This window comes from Coloeus monedula (assembly GCF_965178545.1).
Source record: "Coloeus monedula genome assembly, chromosome: 27".
In the NCBI taxonomy this organism is placed as follows: domain Eukaryota; kingdom Metazoa; phylum Chordata; class Aves; order Passeriformes; family Corvidae; genus Coloeus; species Coloeus monedula.
In genome coordinates, this window is record NC_138807.1 from 5,324,573 (window position 1) to 5,343,500 (window position 18,928).

Below are 18,928 nucleotides of genomic sequence, written 5' to 3' on the forward strand. Positions count from 1 at the left end.
GAAAATTGAAATAAAGCAGGGAAGAGTATTTAAGTGCTGCAGAATCTCGGAATCCCAGACTGGTTTGGGTTGGGAGGGACCCTAAAGCCCATCCAGTGCCACCCCTGCCATGGGGACACCTCCCACTGTCCCAGGCCGCTCCAACCTGGCCTTGGGCACTTCCAGGGATCCAGGGGCAGCCAGAGCTGCTCTGGGAAAACCTCACAGGGAAGGATTTATCCTGAATATCCCTCCTAAACTCTCCTCTGTCACTTTGGATGAAGAATTGACACCCTCAGAAGAGGATTAAGCAGATCCTGCAAATGGGAAAGGGAGGAACTCCTCCATTTGTTACCAACCTGAGAAATACCATTTTTATAAACACGTGGAAGCATTTAACAAGGAAAATCCATTCTTTTGTAACTGTGAAGCTTGAACCGAGTTCCAGTTCATCCTCTCAGCATCTCCTGTCCCTGCCAAGCCCATCCTGGGCGTTTCTGGCAGCCAGGCCAGGCCAAAGGAGCAGAGAAAAGGAGTCAATTAAGTGCCTGCGAGGCCTCCAACTGCAGCATTCCATACAGCAACACGTCCTCTCCATCAGTTTATTACTGGCAAACCAGCAAATGGAGAGGAACAGACGAAATTCTGCATCACTTTCATCTGAAATTCAGAACGCCTGCCCTGCATCGTACCCAAAGGTGCTCTGATTGCATGAATTCCAGAAAAACCTCTGAGGTGTGGAGTTCATGCGTTGCACAGAGCTCCCAAGGATTCATCAGCACACCAGACATTACGAGTTGTCACTAAAGGTTGCAGCCCAGGATTTATTTCACAGCAGAATGCAACAGCTTCTCTACAAAAGGAGACCGTGTGCATCCAAATCAAGCCGACACAGATACAAAACAAAGCCCTTGGAAACAGAATTCCTGATAAAAGCAGAGATTTTTGCAATTCATTCATCAAATTAAATAAGGAAAATGGCTTGGAGGGGAGGAAAGTTCAGGAAGTGTTCAGTGAAGATTTTACAAAAATCACAGAGCCACCTTAAACCAACCTCTTAATTTAAAATACCACCACAACAACGAAACCACATTCCACTGGGACTCCCATAATTTTGGGATGCCAAGCAGCTGATTCCCATGGCAAGGAAGAAATCCTTCCAGCTGCTGAAAGAGTAGCACCCACCTCCTTTAGTGGAGGAAGAGTTGGGATGAAGGTGTTGGGAAAGGTGAAAATCCTGACCCAGAAACTGCAGGAGCTCTTGGCTTCACTGATGGACGACTGCAGAGCTCTTATTGCCAGGGCAGCCAAATTTTTTGGCACTTCTAAACCCAAATAATCATGCCTGTTTATATATAATCAAGCTTTCACCATGGCTTTAGTGCTGCAAACTCTGCACGCCCCAATTAAGGGAGAACTTCTGCACTAGAGGAGCTGGAGGGGGCGAGGAATTGCAGCGTGATCCAAGCAATGAGGACCAGAGGTGCGCAGGGATAAATATTCCCTTTTCCAGCAAGGAGAAAAAAAAGGAAAAGTCACCTTTTGAAAAACAGGGATCTGGTTTCACAATCCAAGCACCTGAGCTCTTGTAGCTCCCACTGTCCCTTTATTGCTTCTGGAGGTCAGTGTGTTACACAGGTTTTGGTATTTTTTTGTTTGTTTGCTAAAAAAACAACAAAGCGACGCACAACGATTTTTATTTTTGGAGCTATTGATAAAAAATCCCCCACCTGGTCTCTTGGAAACAAGACCCCAGTGCTGAGTGACTCCTGAGCTGCCAGAGTTTGCAGCGTGTAACGCCTTTAAAAATACGAAAAGTTGGCAAAATTCACCCCCCACAAAAAAGAGAGAGAGCGGAGAGAAAAGCTTTTCCCAGCTGTAACATCTGTTCAGTCTGCCTGGCTGACAAGTGCTGCTGATGGAACTCGCTTGCCAGGACTCCCCAGCAGGAGGAGGGACATTCTGGAGCAGAGAACTGGAGCTGTTTGCTGTCCTTCCCTCTCCCACAACCCCAGAGCAGCCCAGAGTCACCTCTGGCTTGTCACCTGCGGGAGGATGACCGGGGCACAGGCAATGCCAGCAAAAGACTCTGGGAAGTGCAAGTCCCTCTCCCACTCATCAGTCTCTGTGTTGTAGACCTGCACGATGCTGGTCACGTTGTTCAGGTGCCAGTTGTAGCCCCCTACGATGTAAATCTTTTTCTCCAGCAAGCAGCAGCCGGCCTCCGACTGCCCCGCGCGCATCGGGCTCACCGTGGTCCACTGGTCCGTCTCGGGGACGTAATATTCCACAGCCAGGACATCGAAGCACCGATCCACATGGTCCATGCGGCCTCCCAGGGCGTAAATCCTGCTGTTGGCACTGACCATGGCGTGCAGCACCCTGGGCTCGTTCATGGGGGTCTTAAACTCCCACTGATCCGCGGCGGGGTCGTAACAGTGCAAGGCCTTCTTGTCCTCCACGGAGATCCCGTACCCCCCTGAGATGTACAGCTTGTCCCCCACCGTGGCCCCGGCGTGGCCCCACGTCCTGCGCTTCAGGGAGCACACGTAGGTCCACTCGTTGTCCTTGGGGCAGTACTTCTCCACCGAGGCCAGGCTGCCCGAGCGGTTGCGGCCGCCCGTGGCGTAAACCATCCCGCGCAGGACGTTGAGCTGGAACTGGATCCTGCTCTCCTGCATGGCCTGGATGCGCAGCCACTGGTTGAGGTGGGGGTCGTAGCGGTAGGAGACGTCCACGGCGCCCTCCCCGCTGCGGTACTGCAGCTGCTGCCCTCCCACCAGGTACACGAAGTTGTCCAGCACGGCCACGCACGAGTGGCTGCTGCCCACCTCCATCTCGGTCAGCTCGCGGAACTGGCGGCCGCCGGCGTCGGGCAGGCAGAAGACCTTGGCGCTGACGGTGCGGTCGTTGTCGGTGTAGGGGGTGCCGCCGAAGGTGATGAGGGACAGCACGTCCGAGCGGATGGCCGTGCGCGGCGACTGCATCTCGTGCTGCCGGAAGGGCAGGATCTGGTAGTTGAAGGCCTCCAGCAGGTACTGGCGGCACAGCACGTCCTCCACCATGATGTCCAGGGTCTGGACGTTGTCCACCAGCTCCGAGGATTTCATGAGCGGGAAGCGGATGTGGCAGAGCACCTGGCTGGCGCTGGCGCGGCGCCCGGGGTCGAACTGCAGCCAGCGCACGGCGGCGCGGAACAGCTCGATCTCGCTGCAGCTCTTGAGCTTGTTGCTCTGCAGGAAGAACACCAGGCGCTCCAAGGGCAGGTGGAGGAAATCCTCCTCCTCGGAGATCTGCAGGAAGTGCCTGAAGGTGAAGGCGTCCACGGATTCCTTGAGGGAGGCGAGGCTGAAGGTGGTGGCCATCTGCCCGATGTTGAGGCACGTCTCCACGCTCATGGCAGACTTGAGGAACTCCTCGCACAGCTCCACCACCGGCACCATCTGCAGGAAGACGGCGGCTCCCAGCACGTCCTGGATGCAGTCGAGGTCCAGAGTCACCTCGGCGCTGTAGGCGAAGTCGATGATGTGCTTCAGGCCCTTGGCAGACACACCTTTGAGCTCGATCACATCCTGGCTGGCTTCTCTCATCCCGCCCGTGAACATCGCCCTGCAGGTCAGGAACACAAACAAAAAAATCCCCCCTGTTTAAGCAAAAGATGCAGCACCTTGGAATTGGATTTTATTGAACACTCTGATTCTCTTAGGATGGGGAAGGGGGGGAATAAATCAAGGCTAAATCTCTACGAGCCAGGAGAAATGAGAGTGTGCAACGACTTACATAAGGCTTGCATAAACAGTGCACTGAGGAGGAATATTCAGCAACTGGAGAAGTTTTTCAATCCCACTGGCAGCAGGAATAAGAGCAGACCACAGGACCAAGCTCCAGGAAGAGGCAGAGCTGCCAGAGCAGGGAGTGGAGAATTCTGGACACCAATGAATCTGTGATACTCAACAAAAAAGAATCCCACGGGATCTGCTCCAGCAGAGATTGGGAGCTGTACCCTGAAGGGGTTTAGGTTTAGGTTTAAGATTTGGGAGCACAAGGAAGGAATACACCTCTGGTAGGAGCTCAGTGACTCCTGGCAGCACAGCCTTCAGGCCCTGTGATCCCGTTACCTCGTAGGGAACTACGAAATGGCTTAAAAATTGCAGGTGCAACACATCCCGTGAACAGCTTTGGTCTTCCAGCACAACCTCCCCTCCAAGGCTCCTTCCCAACGCCTTAAAAAATGGGAGCCGCAGCCCCTCCAGCAACGCCGACGGCAGGGGGCTGACAGGCAATTAAACAAAATTCGGGGGGAAAAGGCTCAGTTACAGCACAGCTGCGAGCACATCACTTGCCCAGGCCACGCAGAGCTTAGGCCCTGGATCACCTCCTTGGGAGGCTCCTAAATTCCACAGGAAGCACATTCCACGCCGAGGGCTGTGGGGCCGCAGCTCCCAGTGCCGCCGGGGGCGGGATGGGGATGGGGACGGGGCTGCACTTGTGGGGTTTGGGCCATTTACAGCCCGTTCCAGAGGGTTTTGTTAGCCAGGGGTGGCTCAGGGCAAAGGTTTGCACCCCTTGGTGTTCAAGGAGCAGCGGCAGAGCAGTTGTGGGTCAGGCAAAGTCAGAGCAGGTGACACAGAGCGACATGGGGCGACGTGGAGTGTCACCACTCTCTGCCACTGCACACACGTCCCTGCGAGGCCATGAACTGTCACACAAAAGATCTTAAAACTGCACTTTTTGGGCTGTTTTTTCCACCCTGGGTAACCTGCTCTTTTCCATGGGAAAGGTAAATCTGTGGTGTCACCAGAGCTGCCTGCACCGACTCCAAGGTGCGAGTCAGCCCGAAAAAATGCTGAACAGACCCTGCACCGACACAGGAATAAAGGAATATCTTGGGAACGCTGTCAAAAGACAGGAGTTCCAAGTTTCCTGTCCAAACCAGGCTAGAAAACCTGCTGCCGTCCAGCATAAACCCAAGAAATCCTAAATGACCTAAATAAGGAAATATCTGCATGTGAAATCAGCCCGCTGTAACCGAGTGACCAGGAACGCTGTTCCCAATTATTTGTCCGTGCAGCAGATGAGAGCATTCTGCTCAAATCCCAGCCCTGATCCCTCGCCCCAGAGGACACCCGGCCACGTGTGTGCTCCTGCACCAGCTGAACAGAGAGAGGAAAGCGTTTATTGTTGCCATGCTGAAGACAAATCATCCACTAGAATGCAATTCCCTTCGAAAAGTGTTACGGTTCTAAAATGCTGATTATATAAATGCCTCAATTTCACTCTTTTCCCTCCCCCTTCCTGCAGAAAAAAACCCAGAGTGTTTTCGAAAAGCTGGATTATTCTGCCATTGTTCCCTAGGACGACATTCTTCAGCACCACTGAAGTTCTAACAAGGAACCTACTCAGCAATTAGATTTCGACAGTGAAACCACCCTGGCAGTGGCCCTGCACCCAGCAGTGAGGAATAAAACAGTGCCATCAGCATCTGGGGGGAGAGCAGCTCCAGGATTAACTGTGTGCCTGCTCAGGAGAGTGATAAGCCTGGAAGGTTTGTGTTACCACAGGGAGAGGGGAGGGAAGAGCCTGGAAAATGTGTGTGAACACAGAGCAGCTGAAGAACGGGCACAGGGATGCCAGAGAGATGCCAGGTGAAGCCCTTTGGTCTTGTTTACCTGCTGGGAGGGACCTACACATCAAGGGACTGCAAATCCCATCAACAGCCCCTTTTCCAGCCCTCCCAGAGTCTGGAACAACTCCCAGCTCAAGCTCTCCATGAGTGTGAGCCTTCCCTGCACCCGGTGTCTCCAGCACGTCCCTCACTTCACGCTGCCACTGGTGCTGCCCCAGAAAGATCCCGGACTCAAAGCCATTCCCAGCCAGAGCCGTTCCAAAGGAGTTGGACAGAGAGAGTCAGTCCTGAGGAGCAGCTGAGGGAGCTGGAAAGGGGCTCAGCCTGGAGCAAAGGAGGCTCAGGGGGGACCCTGTGGCTCTGCACAAGTCCCTGACAGGAGGGGGCAGCCGGGGGGAAGTTGGGCTCTGGGAACAGGGGACAACAGGACAAGAGGGAACGGCCTCAAGCTGTGCCAGGGGAGGCTCAGGGTGGACATCAGCAGGAATTTCTTCATGGAAAGGGTGATTAGACTTTGGCAGGGGCTGCCCAGGGAGGTTTGGAGTGCCCATCCCTGGAGGTGTCCAAGGAAGGCCTGGATGTGACACTCAGTGCTCTGGGCTGGGTGACAAGGTTGAACTTGATGACCTTGGAGACCTTTTCCAACCTCAACCACAATTCTGTGATCCTGTGACAGAGGCAAGATGGATAAAACACCTGTTTTCACTCAGGACTGAATTCCCTGCCCTGCAATTGGCTCCCTCTGCATTAATTTGGCTGCAGAAACTCCTCGGGGTGCTTCGGTTTTCAACCCACACCAACTGGGACAGCTCTCCCGGATCTTCTGGGATCTGGGGAGCGCTCTCAGGACCTCAGTGCTCTCAGCCCATGGGCAGGGAGCACTACAGACACATCAGTGGTGGTTAAAGAGAGCAGGAGGATGGGATGCCTCATTCTGGAGGCCTCACTGCTACCTCCATATCAGCTCAAGTGGCTCCAGAGCAAAAGCAGCACCAACACCTGCCCAGGTGGGTTCAAAACCTGGGCTTGGGCTCCTGTCTTGGCCCAGCAGCTGTAGCTGAACAAACCTGAGTGCAGAGGGACTGATCCTGAACCTCAACCTGCCTGCAGGACATCCATGGAGCAAACCAAACCTCCAAAGATTTCTGTGGGATGGGACTTTTGGGGTGCGGTGGGGAGGTTGGGGTGGGGGAGGATGGGGAGACAGCAAACCCACAGGAAAGGTAAAAATGCCTGCTTCCCTATGGGATTCTCACCTGAAATAGTCACTGCAGGCAGCCAAGACAACTTTATGAACCTGAAACACTTCATTATTTATAGTGAGGATGACATCAAGCAGCTGAGCCTGAGCTCGGAGCGAGGCCAGTCCCTGCAGCAGCGTGGTGCTGTGGCCAGGAGCAGAGAACGTGCATTTCAGGGTGCTGTTCTTGTCAGCCATGCTAAAAACAGAACAAGAGAGACAGGCTGGTTTGAAACGAACACAGAATGTCAGATACCCACCCAGCGAGATGGGGACGCACGGGAACTGGGACCAGTTGGAAGGCAAATTCAATTCCCAGCTCAACAGCCACCCAGCACATCAGCACCTCGTGTTCCCTTCTCCCAGCACAAAATACTTCCACATTTCTCAGTTATCCTCTGGCACTGACAACCCTGCAGCACACACGGGGCTCCAGACACCACCCAAACATCTCCTGGGGCCACAATATCCAGGGAATGTTGGTGTCCCTGCGCTGAGCTGCCCCAGAATCCACCCTGACCTCGACTTCAACCACTACACCGAGCCACAGTTGCTGCTTCTCCTCACCACCTTCCTTGCCTGCAGCTGCTGGATTCCCTGCTCTGGCCAAGGACAGCCCTGCCAGCCCCATTTGATCCTTCCCTTCTGCCTGACCCCCAGGAGAGAAGCAAAAAGCAAAATATTGCACGGCACTGGCTGCCCTGAATAACGTCAGCTGTTTGAACTGCACTGTCAACAGTCCCCTCCCAGCGTAAACATTTCCTTGCTTCTCCCAGTGCCTCTCACACGTGTTCCCCAGCATCATCCCGGGATCTGCCTGGCCTCAGATGCACTTGTCGGTGGGAACGCTGCGTTCGCAGGCAGCAGGAGCCCTGCTCCAGGGGAAGGGGCTGCGGGATGCTCTGGAAAGAACTCCAGAACCAACTGCAAGACTCCCTGAGCCCTCTCGCTCGTGGGAAATCCCAAACTGGTTTGCAAATGTAATCCAGCTCTGACCGACTTTTCAGGATCAAGATCCTGTGTGCTCCTGGGGAGAAAACACAGGGATCAATACTCAGGATGGGGCTGATGTTTCCAGGAGCATCCTGCTGCTGGGTCTCTGCGTCCTTGAGGAATGTCTTATGGAAACGTGACATTAAAAAATCCCAAGGAGATTATCCCGAGTCTGGGAAGCTGCGTGAGTTGCTCCCAAATGCACAGCGGGAGAGTGGCTTAGGACTGCACTTAGAGGGAATTATCATCTTTATTGTTATTATTATTTAGGTGGAATAAAGCAATGAAGCCAAAGAGGAGTAGGCTGGGGCTGAGTAATCCCAGGGTTTGCTCCAACCCTCCTCCCTCAGAACTCCCTGGAACAACAACAGCCACACACAATGGACCAAACGAGCCGGCAAGAGGTCAGGGAAGAGTCAGGGAGATGGGATAACAAAAAAGTGGATGTAAACAATCCTCAAACAATGAGGAACAATGGACAGGGCTCGCTCCTATCGGGTTGCAATTTCCGGCAAGCTTTAGGGAGAGGGAGCGAGGGGAAATCTGGGATGTCCATCAGAGCACTGGGAGCTCTGGAGCTCGCTGGGATGCACAGAGCAAACCTTGGCAGGCTGGTTCGAGCTCCTCAGGCTTGGGAATGCCTCAAAAAATCCATCGGAGCTCCTACTGGGATGGCTGGTGGTGCTCAGCTGGGTGAGGGTGGTCTGAAATCCCCACCCTAAAATCAAAGCACTCTGAAGAGCCTCAGAGCAGAGCGTGGAGTGTTCCTTGCTGGAATAAGAAGGCTTAGCAAAAAGGCAGCTGCTGACAGGACCTTTATCCACATTCTGCAAGCCAAGAGATGTCTGTCCACTCCAGCTCTTCCCAAGGAAAAAGAGGGAAGGGATTGGGGCAGCGAGGAGTGGATTCTCACCACGTCAAACCCCTTTCCCTCTCCTTTCTGGAACTTGCATTTGCTGGGGGAAGAAGGAGGAAACGTCCAGCAGCAGCATGGAAGTGATGTTCCCTCTGGACACAGCAGCAGGCACCCAGCAAAGCCGCTCTGCTCCGGGCTGGGCAGGTAAAATCCACAGGGACAGAGCCGGCGGGAGCCGCAATTCCCGATTCGTTGTGACTTCACCACACTCGATCTCCTGCAGGAGTCTCCTCATGGGAATTTTCTTCCGTGTTTTTTTTTTAGACTGATTTCAAACATTCCTTTTCCCAGCCTCGGCGTTCATCCCTGTTGGAATGCTGTCCCTGGATCCACAGCCCTCGAAGCGCAGGTTCAGACAACAGCTGTCACCTGCATGAATATTCCTCTTTTTTCCTCTTCCTCAATTCACTTTTACAGGATTAGCTCAGGGTGGGTGGGTCCATCTGTGTGGAATAAAGGTGTTGGGATGTGGGACTCATTTCAACAGGTAATCGAACAGCTACTCCAGGAAAAACTCCCTGTTCTGGTTCCTTTGTCTATTTACAGGGGTAGAATAAAAGGATCCACTGATTACACAATACTCTGAGGAGGGGGGAAAAAAAGGCAAAACAAAAGAAAAGCATCGCTAAAGTCCAGAAAAAAAAAAAAAAAAGGATTTTAAGGAGAAAAAAACGAGCTGGAAACAAAACAAAATCCACACAAAGCATGAGAAATCAAGTAAGGGATTTACGGAAAACAAAGGGGGAGGAGGAGAGGTGAGAGAACAGCACCAAGCAGTGTTTGCTCTGCGGGGAGAAAAAAGCGATTTGTGATAAGAGCAGGCTTGGCTGGACATGGGAGCACACCTGAATCCATGGCCTTGGCTCCCACTCCAGCACCGTGAACAGAGGGAGAAGAGGAGCAGCAGTTGGATGCCAGAGAGTAAAAAATAAATATATAAAACCCCTGAGCACAAAAGGAAGCCTTGAACATCTGAGAGCGCCTTTGTGCGGCTGTCCCTATCTCATCCCAGATCTCCAAATGCCGTGTACTTGTTGCTTAACAATTTGTTACAGCAGGAACAGCCTGGAAGACAAAACCTGGGAAGAGTTGCTGCTCCTCCTCGAAGCTCAGAACGTGCCCGGGAGATAAAAGCCTTTCAGCACAACAGGGAGAAAGTGTTTATTCCGCTCCTTCCCTTTCCGAGGGAGGCAGGGCTGGAGAGCTTCTGGAATTTTCCTCGGGATGCTCATCTTTGTCCTCAAAAAGCTGGAGTTCTGTGGGGTTTCTGTGGTCAGAGAGCCCTTCAATACCTCAGCTTGGGGCAGGGTCAGGCCTGTGGCTGCACCCGAATTTATCCATCGGAAGAACACAGGACACAAAAATCACACCTGCACCAAGATCCCACGGCGGGGATCCCAACATCCTCCCACCACCAGGGCCTCTCACGTGGATATACTGGCACAAAGGTGGCTTTACAGGAACAGGAATGCCACTTTCCATATGGAAACAGCCATGAAAGGGATCTTTATATCCATGGCACGCACGGCGGGGGCAGCTGGAATCCGACAGCCACGCTGAGCCAGGAGGGCGATGCCTTTTGGGCAGCAGCCTCAGAGGCTCTGATAACATCCCTGGTACCCCAGATCCAACCAGGGACTGCCAGGGAACAAGTAATGGGATTGAGGATTTGTCTCCGAGCCTCTGCTCTGAAGCCAGATTGCTTTCAATCCTCTCCGGTCACTGCGGGCTAGAGCTCTGCGTGGGGGAAACCAACCCCAGCCCGAACCCTGGTGCTCAGAGGGTGTGGAGATGTCCCAGCAAGGGTTAAGGGAGTGGTTCCAGGCAGACAGCGGGCAGGGAAGGCAGGGAAGGCAAACGAGGCCAGGAATCCTCCTGCTGCGGCACCCAGAGAGGAGCCCTCGCCCCAGCGCACCGACCACGGGCTCTGCTCACACATTTCTGAGCAAGGAGCGCTCGGGTTTTGACCGAAACCAGATGCAGAGAGGAGGCATCTGGACACCCAAGAGGCCTCTAAAGCTGAGATGTTGAGGGCCACACTTCAAGAATCAGCTCAGGCACAAAGAACATCCCAAGAACAAGCGGCCCCTGGCGCTGCCTCCTCCGTTCCCCACAGCGTCACGTGGAATCCAAGACGCGTTTCAAGCTAATGAATCATTTTTACCAAATCTGTACTGATGATTAAAAACATCAAAGCTGGAATTAAAGGCTTACCAAGCATGAGTTCATATTTCAGCATGTTTGCAACCGCTGCACAAGTACAAGTGGAGAGAATTAGAGCAGGACAGATTGTAACATTTCAGTGATTGAATTAAGGGAGAAAAATCTTCGGCTGCACCACTGCCTGTCGTGTTCCTCCTCTTCTTTTACACCATGGAAGGAGGGGCAGTTCGGTGCTCTCCATCCCAGCTCAGCATCCCCACGTTTTCCCACTTTTCGGGCAGGTGGTGCTCAGTAATTTTTCATCCAGGAGAAACTCGAGGGGGTTTGGCAGGATTCCTGAGCAGGGCAAACTTCCAGCAGCCAAACTCTTCCATAAACACCAGCTCCAGAGGTGGGACCCCGTGGGGAACAGCTGGGGGACAGGAGGGGAAGGAGGAAAAGCAGCAGAATGTGTGAGAAAGCAGCAGGTATGGAGTGGCACAGCTTTTCCAAGGCTAAACAAAAGGTTTGGGGTTGCAAAATAGCCAGCGAGGCACCTGCAAGACATTTTTTGTGGTGAGAGAAGCAGAACTCCCATAAAGCTGGAGAGTAACTTTATTTAGAACATAAGGGATGAATATTAAGGACCTTCTTTAGGAACCTTTGACAGGCAGCATTATAGATATTTTAATAATGCAAATCATTTAATGCCTTTAGTTTCATGCCTAAGTAAAAAAACACATTTAGATTCTGATTTTTAAACTACAATTAAGACACTTAAAATCAAAACAAAAGTCAAACTCCCTCAGATAAGTCACTGGTAGCCATGGTGACTGTAATATTTCAGATCCTGAGGCTTTATATCACATGCCCAAATGATGAAAATGAGTTTTCAGCACTCCACACTCACAAATGCTACGTTAGGGCAGAAAGGCTGAGCCCTTCACTGCGGATTTGCTGCTTCCCAGACTCTCATTTAGGATTTTGGGATGACGTTCCCGTGGCCTTTGCATCCCTCTAAGAAGACACAGCAAGAAGTTTCCTTGGAAATTTGGGGGCAAGGAAGATGAGGCACCGAAGCACAAAAATACCTGCCCTGTTAACCTACTTCTGTTCCCAGCAGCATTTACAGCGTTTCCTGGCCAAATTAGCAACCACAATAAGCACTTAATGATCAGCAACTAATTAAATATTAACACTCTGAATGAAGGAGATGTTTTCCAGCGAAACATAATCATCCTCAAGATATGGGAGCAAAAAAAAAAGCGTTTAATCGATTTCTTTGTTCCCTTTTCCAACTCCTTCCCTTAATTTCTCCCGTTTCCCTCCTCTGCCTCCACTCATTTTCCACTCCTGACACCATCTCTTTCATCAAAGCAATAAATAAAAGGAGAGAGCCTGAGACTAATATCGCTTTTTAAAAGTGACTGGCAATTTGCAGGGCTCAAATGAAGAGATTATAAATGGGGCTGAATTTCAGAAGGAGCGACACTTTGTGTGAAAATAATGGTCCTCTGGAAAATGCCTCAAGTGCAACAGGAAAGTTGGAAAAGTCTCCAGCCTCGAAATTTAAGTGAATTTAATGTTTGGCAAAGGGAGAGCAAAGAACATTCTTGATTTAAGAAAGAAAAAGGACAAAACCCAGCAGACTTTTTTTACTTAAACTTTTTTTCGTTCTGTTTCAGGGCCCCAAAGGCTGGTCCCTCTCCCAGCAGCCGGACTGGCCGGCACTGGGATGGGACTGGGTGCTGCTGTGCTCCCACACTGACCACTACCAGCCAACCCAGGCCAGATTCAGCCCTGCAATTTGGTGAAAACAGCAATTAAAGCTGGATTTTACAGAAGCCAGGAGGCACCTGGTTCATTTTCCAGTGCTTTCTGTCTTGGGTCCTGCTGATCCTTTGATTTGCTTATCTGCATCCCATTTCCCCCAAGCTGAAACCAAGGACACCCTGTAGCCCAAAGGTAAAGCAGCAAGAAGCTTTTCAATTTATTTATTTTTGAAATATTATTTTTTTAATACCCTTAGAAGTCCCAGACATTTCCAAAATCTCTGTTTTTCTTTTCTTCTGAGCTGGGCTCGCACAGGGCCCAGCAGACACACACGAATTTACTCTGCTCCCAGGCATCAATCAGGAGGTTGTTTGCAAGCCAAAGGAGGTGGGATTTTGGTTTCTGCACTAATAAAACTGGATGGCTGTCAAAATCTGGCTGGCCTGGTAAAACAGAGCAGCAAAAAAGTGGAGGGTGAAAGATGTGAACATGTTCAACTCTGTGCCACCGCCCAGAGTTTCAACGTGAGGCCCCGGGCAGGACGTGCTGTACCCAGCACAAATTGTGGGGGGGAAGAAAAACAGCAACAAAGAACCCCCAGAATCAGATTCCTCAAATGTTTCTGTCACAAAGCCAGTGGCATCTTTGTGCTGGTGCAGTGGGAAAAGCAGTTTGGTGATTCAGCAGCCAAAGGACCAGAGGGACTCTCAGGTGAGGATTCCAAGAGCCCAGGTTTGGATACCAGGGGTTGGAGGGGCAAAAATGTCACAGTGAGATTATTTACAAGGATTTGCTATTTCTCCTTTTTCTACCCATATTTAGAGCTACAACAGAGGGTCTTGTCCTGCACTGGGATTTTCCTCTGGTCCCAGCAGAGAGATGACAGCTGGAGAGGTGACACTCATCACCCATCACTGCCCTGCCCTGCCACCACCTCGACCTGCACTTGTCACAGGGACCGAGAATGGGAAGGTGCTCCCCCACCCCATAACCCTGATGGTGATTATTTTTTATCAGCCCCAAACCTAATTCCTCTGAGCCAGGAACAAACAGAGCAAACACAAAAATCACTCGGAGCATGTCCATTGCTGTGGCAGTGTGACAGCAGTGACAGAGTCAGGCACACAGGGCCCCTCAGACTGTAGGGTTCACATCCCATAAAATCCACGTACACCCCCAAGTTCAGGCTCGTTGCACCCTCAATACTCCCCGACAGCTCTGCCTTAAACAGCTCCACGTTCCCCCAGCTCAGGGACAAACCCTGCTGTGTGAAAAGTGAAGCTCACGTCCAAAATAACCCAAAAATCAGAGCCGTGCCCCAAGCCTGGGCTGCTGGAGCAGCCCGAGGGAGCAGCGGGTGCTCCCGAGCCTCTCCCCGCAGTGCAAAGGCTGGGAGGCACCTAGTGGTGTCGGGAAGCACAGCAGAGCCACCAAGGCCACCCCAAAAGTGTCCCCTGGCCCGCACACAGGCACTGCTGGACACCGGCCTCCTCCCCTGCACCCGCTCCAGCGTCACCCTGTCACCTCTGGGAGCCGATCCGCGGCGCTCTGGGCACGTCCATCCAAAAATCCGTCAGGACCTGCCTGGGCTCTGCACAGCTCAGCAACCTCTGGGTCACCTTCCCTGTGGGGACAGCCCGTACCAGCTCTGCCAGCAGCTCTGGAGGGGCAGAAAGGTCCCCACAGCAAGAAAATCACTCCCCACCTTGCCCTACACGACTATCCCGGGCCCTCCGCTCCACACCTGGGAAGAACTCGGGGAAACTTCCAGCTTTTCCAGAGGTCCAGGAGCGGTGCTTGTGCCAGGCTGTTTCTGCAGCATGGATTGCACGGCGTGGGCAGTGTGGCAATAGCACAACGGGAGTAGCTACGTGCAGAGTAGGTACTCCTCTCCCCTCCCTGCACCTCCACCCTCCAGATCAGAGCCTGGGAGCAGCCAGGGAGCTCAGGCAAAAACAGCACAAGGTGATGAAACAGCAGAGAGCAGCAGCAAAAGCATCATTCCTTCCATGGAAATGAGGGAATTGGTGTTTCCCAGCAGGTGGGAGCAGCTGCCCCGGCACTCGGCATCGCGGCATCAAATTCCAGCTCAGATCTGTCTTCCTCTGCTCACCTGAACCCTCTGCACACAGGTTTGTGCCCATCATAACATCATTTTGTTTCCCAGCTCTGTGGGCAGCTCTGTCCTGCACAGGCTTTGTGCCACCCTGCCCTGAACAGAGCCACCCAAGGCCACCAGAACAGCTTTTCTTAAAGATCCCGAATTTCTGTGCAACTCCAGCATTTCTTAATAAATGAGAAACTGGGAAAGACACTTTAACCATCATCCCACCCTGTGAGGCCCTTCCTTACAAAGCCACACAACACTTGGAGGCAGGACAGGAACCTTTAAAGCATCCCCCCAAGTTTACTTTTGGTCTAAACAAAACCCCCAGCTCGGGACTCTCCCAACACTGCAAGAGCAGGCAGCAGTTATTTTTACAGTGATTCAGTTAGAGCATAAACATTTACACCACGTCTACCAGATCTAACAACTAAATCTGTCTGAAACTTGCCATGTGGCAGAGGATGGATCATAGAAACTCCACAAAAACTCCACTTCGGCTCCAAAAGGGAAAAAATACCAAGTGTGATTGAAGGGTGAAGCTGTAGGAGATGACAGGAACTCCAGAGCAAGGCAGGCTCACGGCCCTTATCTTCCCCCTTTGTGGTTTTACTCCATCCCCCTGGACATTCCTCTCCTTCCCACCACTTTCTCAGAAGGAATAAAGTTTGGGAAGCTCAGGTCAGCATCCCCTTGATGGGAACCCAGACATTTGAGATAAGACCTTGCCTGTTCTTCCTGGTTTTCACAGCAAACACGTCAGCACATCCTTCAAGGGATTATTCCCTATTAATTCCTCGACAGCTTTTCTGGACACCTCAATCAATTCCCATGGAAAGGCCTGCACGGGAACACTCTCTCCAGCATCTGGGATGGTGTTTTTCCCAGATTTTTGTGACCCTGCTTTGCACAACCCCACCTCACCAACGCTGCAACAACGATGCCTCGATGGCTCGAGCGCAGAAGCTTCTCCTGCTGGGGATCCCGAAAGGTTCCAGGTTTCCTCTCCCTGACCCCAAAGCACATTCCCAGTGCTACAGAGTGAATTCTGCAGCCTGAAACTCTCCCTCTACGTGATAAAAGAAGGCTGGGAGTAAAATATGAAACCCATTTGTAAGTCATGAAATTCTACCCAAGGAGGAAGAAAGGAAAAAAAAAAACAAACCGAAAGTTTATTCCAAAATAGAAGATTGGGGCCATTTGCTTTTCAATGCCCAGGAGTGGCTTTGTCTCATGCCATCAGCGTGTCCAGGGCCTTTTGTCCCCATGGTCTTGCCCAGCCTGTTCTGTGTTGAAGGAAAGAGCAGGATCCCAGCAGAGAAGTGAATTTTCCTGCTCCAGGGCAGCCACAGCTCCCGGGCAAGCAGTAGCAATTCCAAAGATGGAAATTCTGCCCGTGGTGTTGGAGCTGCAGTGCACCATCCAAATGGCATGTGTGAAACAGCACCAGAGCCTCTGTCCTCCTGCCTTGGAGAGTCAGTAAGAAGTGCAAAAAAGTCACAAGTGGAAGCACCTAACAAGGAACCACTGCCGCCAAGGAATGCCCTTGGAATCCTCCTCACGCTCTACAGCACATCCAAAGTCCCCCATCAGATTTCTCCTCATGTTCCCCAATAAATCCACCTTTAAGCAAGTAAAAATCCTCTCAACTCCCAAGCAACAAGAAGCAGGATCCAAACTTCAACGAGCTTTGCTTTAAAATTAACAAAGAAAATAAACACTCAGCGATAGCGAACATGACGGAGCTGCAGCTCGGGGGAATAAAACTGCTGCAGCTCCAGCCTGGGTGATTTATCACAGCCCTGAAACAAATTACTTCCATTTCTCACTGCTGCACGCCCAGGGAACTCCCAAGTGCCAGGGGAACAGTGCTACCAACACCTGGAGTAAGAAGTGCTGGAATTCCTGCCTGAGAAAGGAAAAGGAGGTGCAGAGGGATGAAATGAGACGCCACAGGTGACACAGCACGGAGCTTCAAGGAGCACAGGTGGTCACTGAGGTGGAAAAAAGTAGGATAAATCTATAGGTAAGGATTCAGAGAGGCTTCTCCAGCACTGAACAATGCCTGGGAGGGCTTCCCCTCCACGGCGTGACACACACGGGTGGTTATTTCAGGAGGCAACGCTGAGCGAAGCTGAGGATAAACGATGCTTTGAAGCAAAGTGACAGCCCGGGCTGACAGCGACAGCGTAACATCCCCGAGCCAGACACCACAACTCCCTGAACACTGTCCAACACGAGCTCGGGATGGCGACAGACAGGAAAACCCCAGGAACAGAAACTCCTCCGTGAGCAGGTACCACCTGCAGCACCCAGAGCATCACCCCGACAGGTACCACCTGCTCTGCAGTGCCTTCAAAGCCTGAGGGACCCCCCCAAAATCAGGGACTGGGTTGGATCTGCAGGCTGGGGGCACAGCAGAGGGGATGGGGGGCAGCAGAATGGGCCTGAAACACCAAACATTGGAAGTCTCTGGAACTGCTGCACCTGGTGTCTCTACAAACCCGCAGAGCTGGTGGCTCCACAGACCTGACCCAGGGTGGGATTCCCTGGGGCGGTTTCACTGGGTGCGATTCACGGTAGGATTCACTATAGCATTCACACTATTTTCTGCTTTAGAGCGTGGCCCAAACCTCAGCCTCCCTCCTCACACACCCCACGAGCAGCAGCGTCGCTGCTCATCACGATCGCTCCCTTCCCGCGGGCCCCGCTCAGGACAATCCCCGGCCCCTGAGGCACCGAGCACCGAGCACCGGGCACCGGGCCGTGCTGCCACCCGCCACAGCGCCCCCGGGCAGCGGCTCCTCGGCCAGGCCAGCGCTCCGTGACCCCGGGCCCGGGGGAAGGCGGCGGAGCCCCGCGGGCCGATGGGGCCCGGCCCCGCTGCCCGGCCTAGGCCGCGCCGGCCCCGCTCACCTGCTCGGCCGCTCCGCGCCGAACTCGGCCCCGCCGGACTCCGCCATCGCCGAGCGCCGCCGCCGCCGGTGCCGCGGGGGAGGCGGCGGGGCCGCCGCGTTAAAGGCGCAGGAGCGGCGGGGACCGGGAGCCGCGGGCTCCGCTCCGCGCCCGCCGGGCCTGGCGCCGCCCCGCCGCCACCGCCGTGTCACCGCCCCGCGGGAGTGCGGGGGCTGTCACCTCCCCCGGGATTGGGGAACCGGGGGCTGTCACCTCCCCCCGGGGCTGGGGGACCGGGGGCTGTCACCTCCCCCCGGGGCTGGGGGACCGGGGGCTGTCACTTCCCCCCGGGATTGGGGAACCGGGGGCTGTCACCTTCCCCCTGGGGCTGGGGGGCCGGGGGCTGTCACCTTCCCCGGAATTGGGGGCCGGGGGCTGTCCCCCCGGAATTGGGGGGCCGGGGGCTCTCACCCCCACCAGCCTGAGGGGATCGGGGCTCTGTCACCCCCACCAGCCTGTGGAGTTTGGGGGTCTGTCACTGCCTCATGGCTGAGAGGACTTGGGGGTGTGTCCCAATCCCTCGGATGTCCCGGTGGCAGCCACCGCCCCACAGCTGCGGGGTCCCAGAGGTCGGTCACCGCCCCACAGGCCACCAGTTCCTTCCATGCGAGCATTATCGGACGACAGCCTGCCCTGGAAATCCCAATATTTCCCTCGGGATTCCACCTGCGGATCACTAAATGTCACCTGCGGCGCCCAGGACTGCGAGGACAGCCCTGGTGGGGACAAAACCTCCTGCCAGGCCACCTGGGCCATTCTGGAGGGGGATTTTTGGCCAAAACCTCCTCGTGCAGGAGCAGCAGTACCCTCCAGAGGGTGCAGTCCTGTCGCTGGAGATCCCTGCTCGCCCCGCTGCCAAAACCGCCTCCGTCCCCACACATGGTCGGCATCAGAGCCCTCCCAGCTCTCCCCAAAGCCACCGAGGCCACGCGGGGTCCGTGTAATTCCTAAAGCCGGCGCGCATCTGGTCGAGGGGGCATTCCAGTCATCAGTGGGAATCAGGAAATTATTCATAGCGCTGGCCCTGCCAACGGCCGGGGGTAGATTTCTTTGATTTCCCATGCTCGGGGTCCACATCTGTAGAAGGGAAAGGGGGGAATTTGTACATGAGAACGAACGCGCTTGGAAAGCCGTGAAAACTCCCTTTCAAGTCAGCCTGATGAAAACTTCATGTTCTGGAGCTCTTTGCTTCAAGGAGAG

At 53.5% G+C, this 18,928-nt stretch overlaps 1 protein-coding gene across 3 annotated transcripts; it reads right to left on the reverse strand.

Moving 5' to 3' along the window:
* Positions 1-789: 789 nt before the first annotated feature.
* On the reverse strand, positions 790-17,794 carry KLHL26 (kelch like family member 26). 3 transcript variants are annotated; one of them, XM_082298119.1, is made up of 3 exons: positions 17,690-17,794; positions 6,862-7,044; positions 790-3,588 (listed from the first exon to the last, which is right to left on the reverse strand). In XM_082298119.1, exons 1-3 carry the CDS (start codon positions 17,734-17,736, stop codon positions 2,007-2,009), a joined length of 1,812 nt encoding a protein of 603 aa, XP_082154245.1. In that variant the 5' UTR covers positions 17,737-17,794; the 3' UTR covers positions 790-2,006. The 3 variants fall into 3 exon arrangements, with proteins under 3 accessions (XP_082154245.1, XP_082154246.1, XP_082154247.1); XM_082298120.1 differs by lacking the exon at positions 6,862-7,044 and having other exon boundaries at positions 17,690-17,772; XM_082298121.1 differs by lacking the exons at positions 6,862-7,044; positions 17,690-17,794 and adding an exon at positions 3,760-4,090.
* Between the last annotated feature and the right edge of the window lie 1,134 nt (positions 17,795-18,928).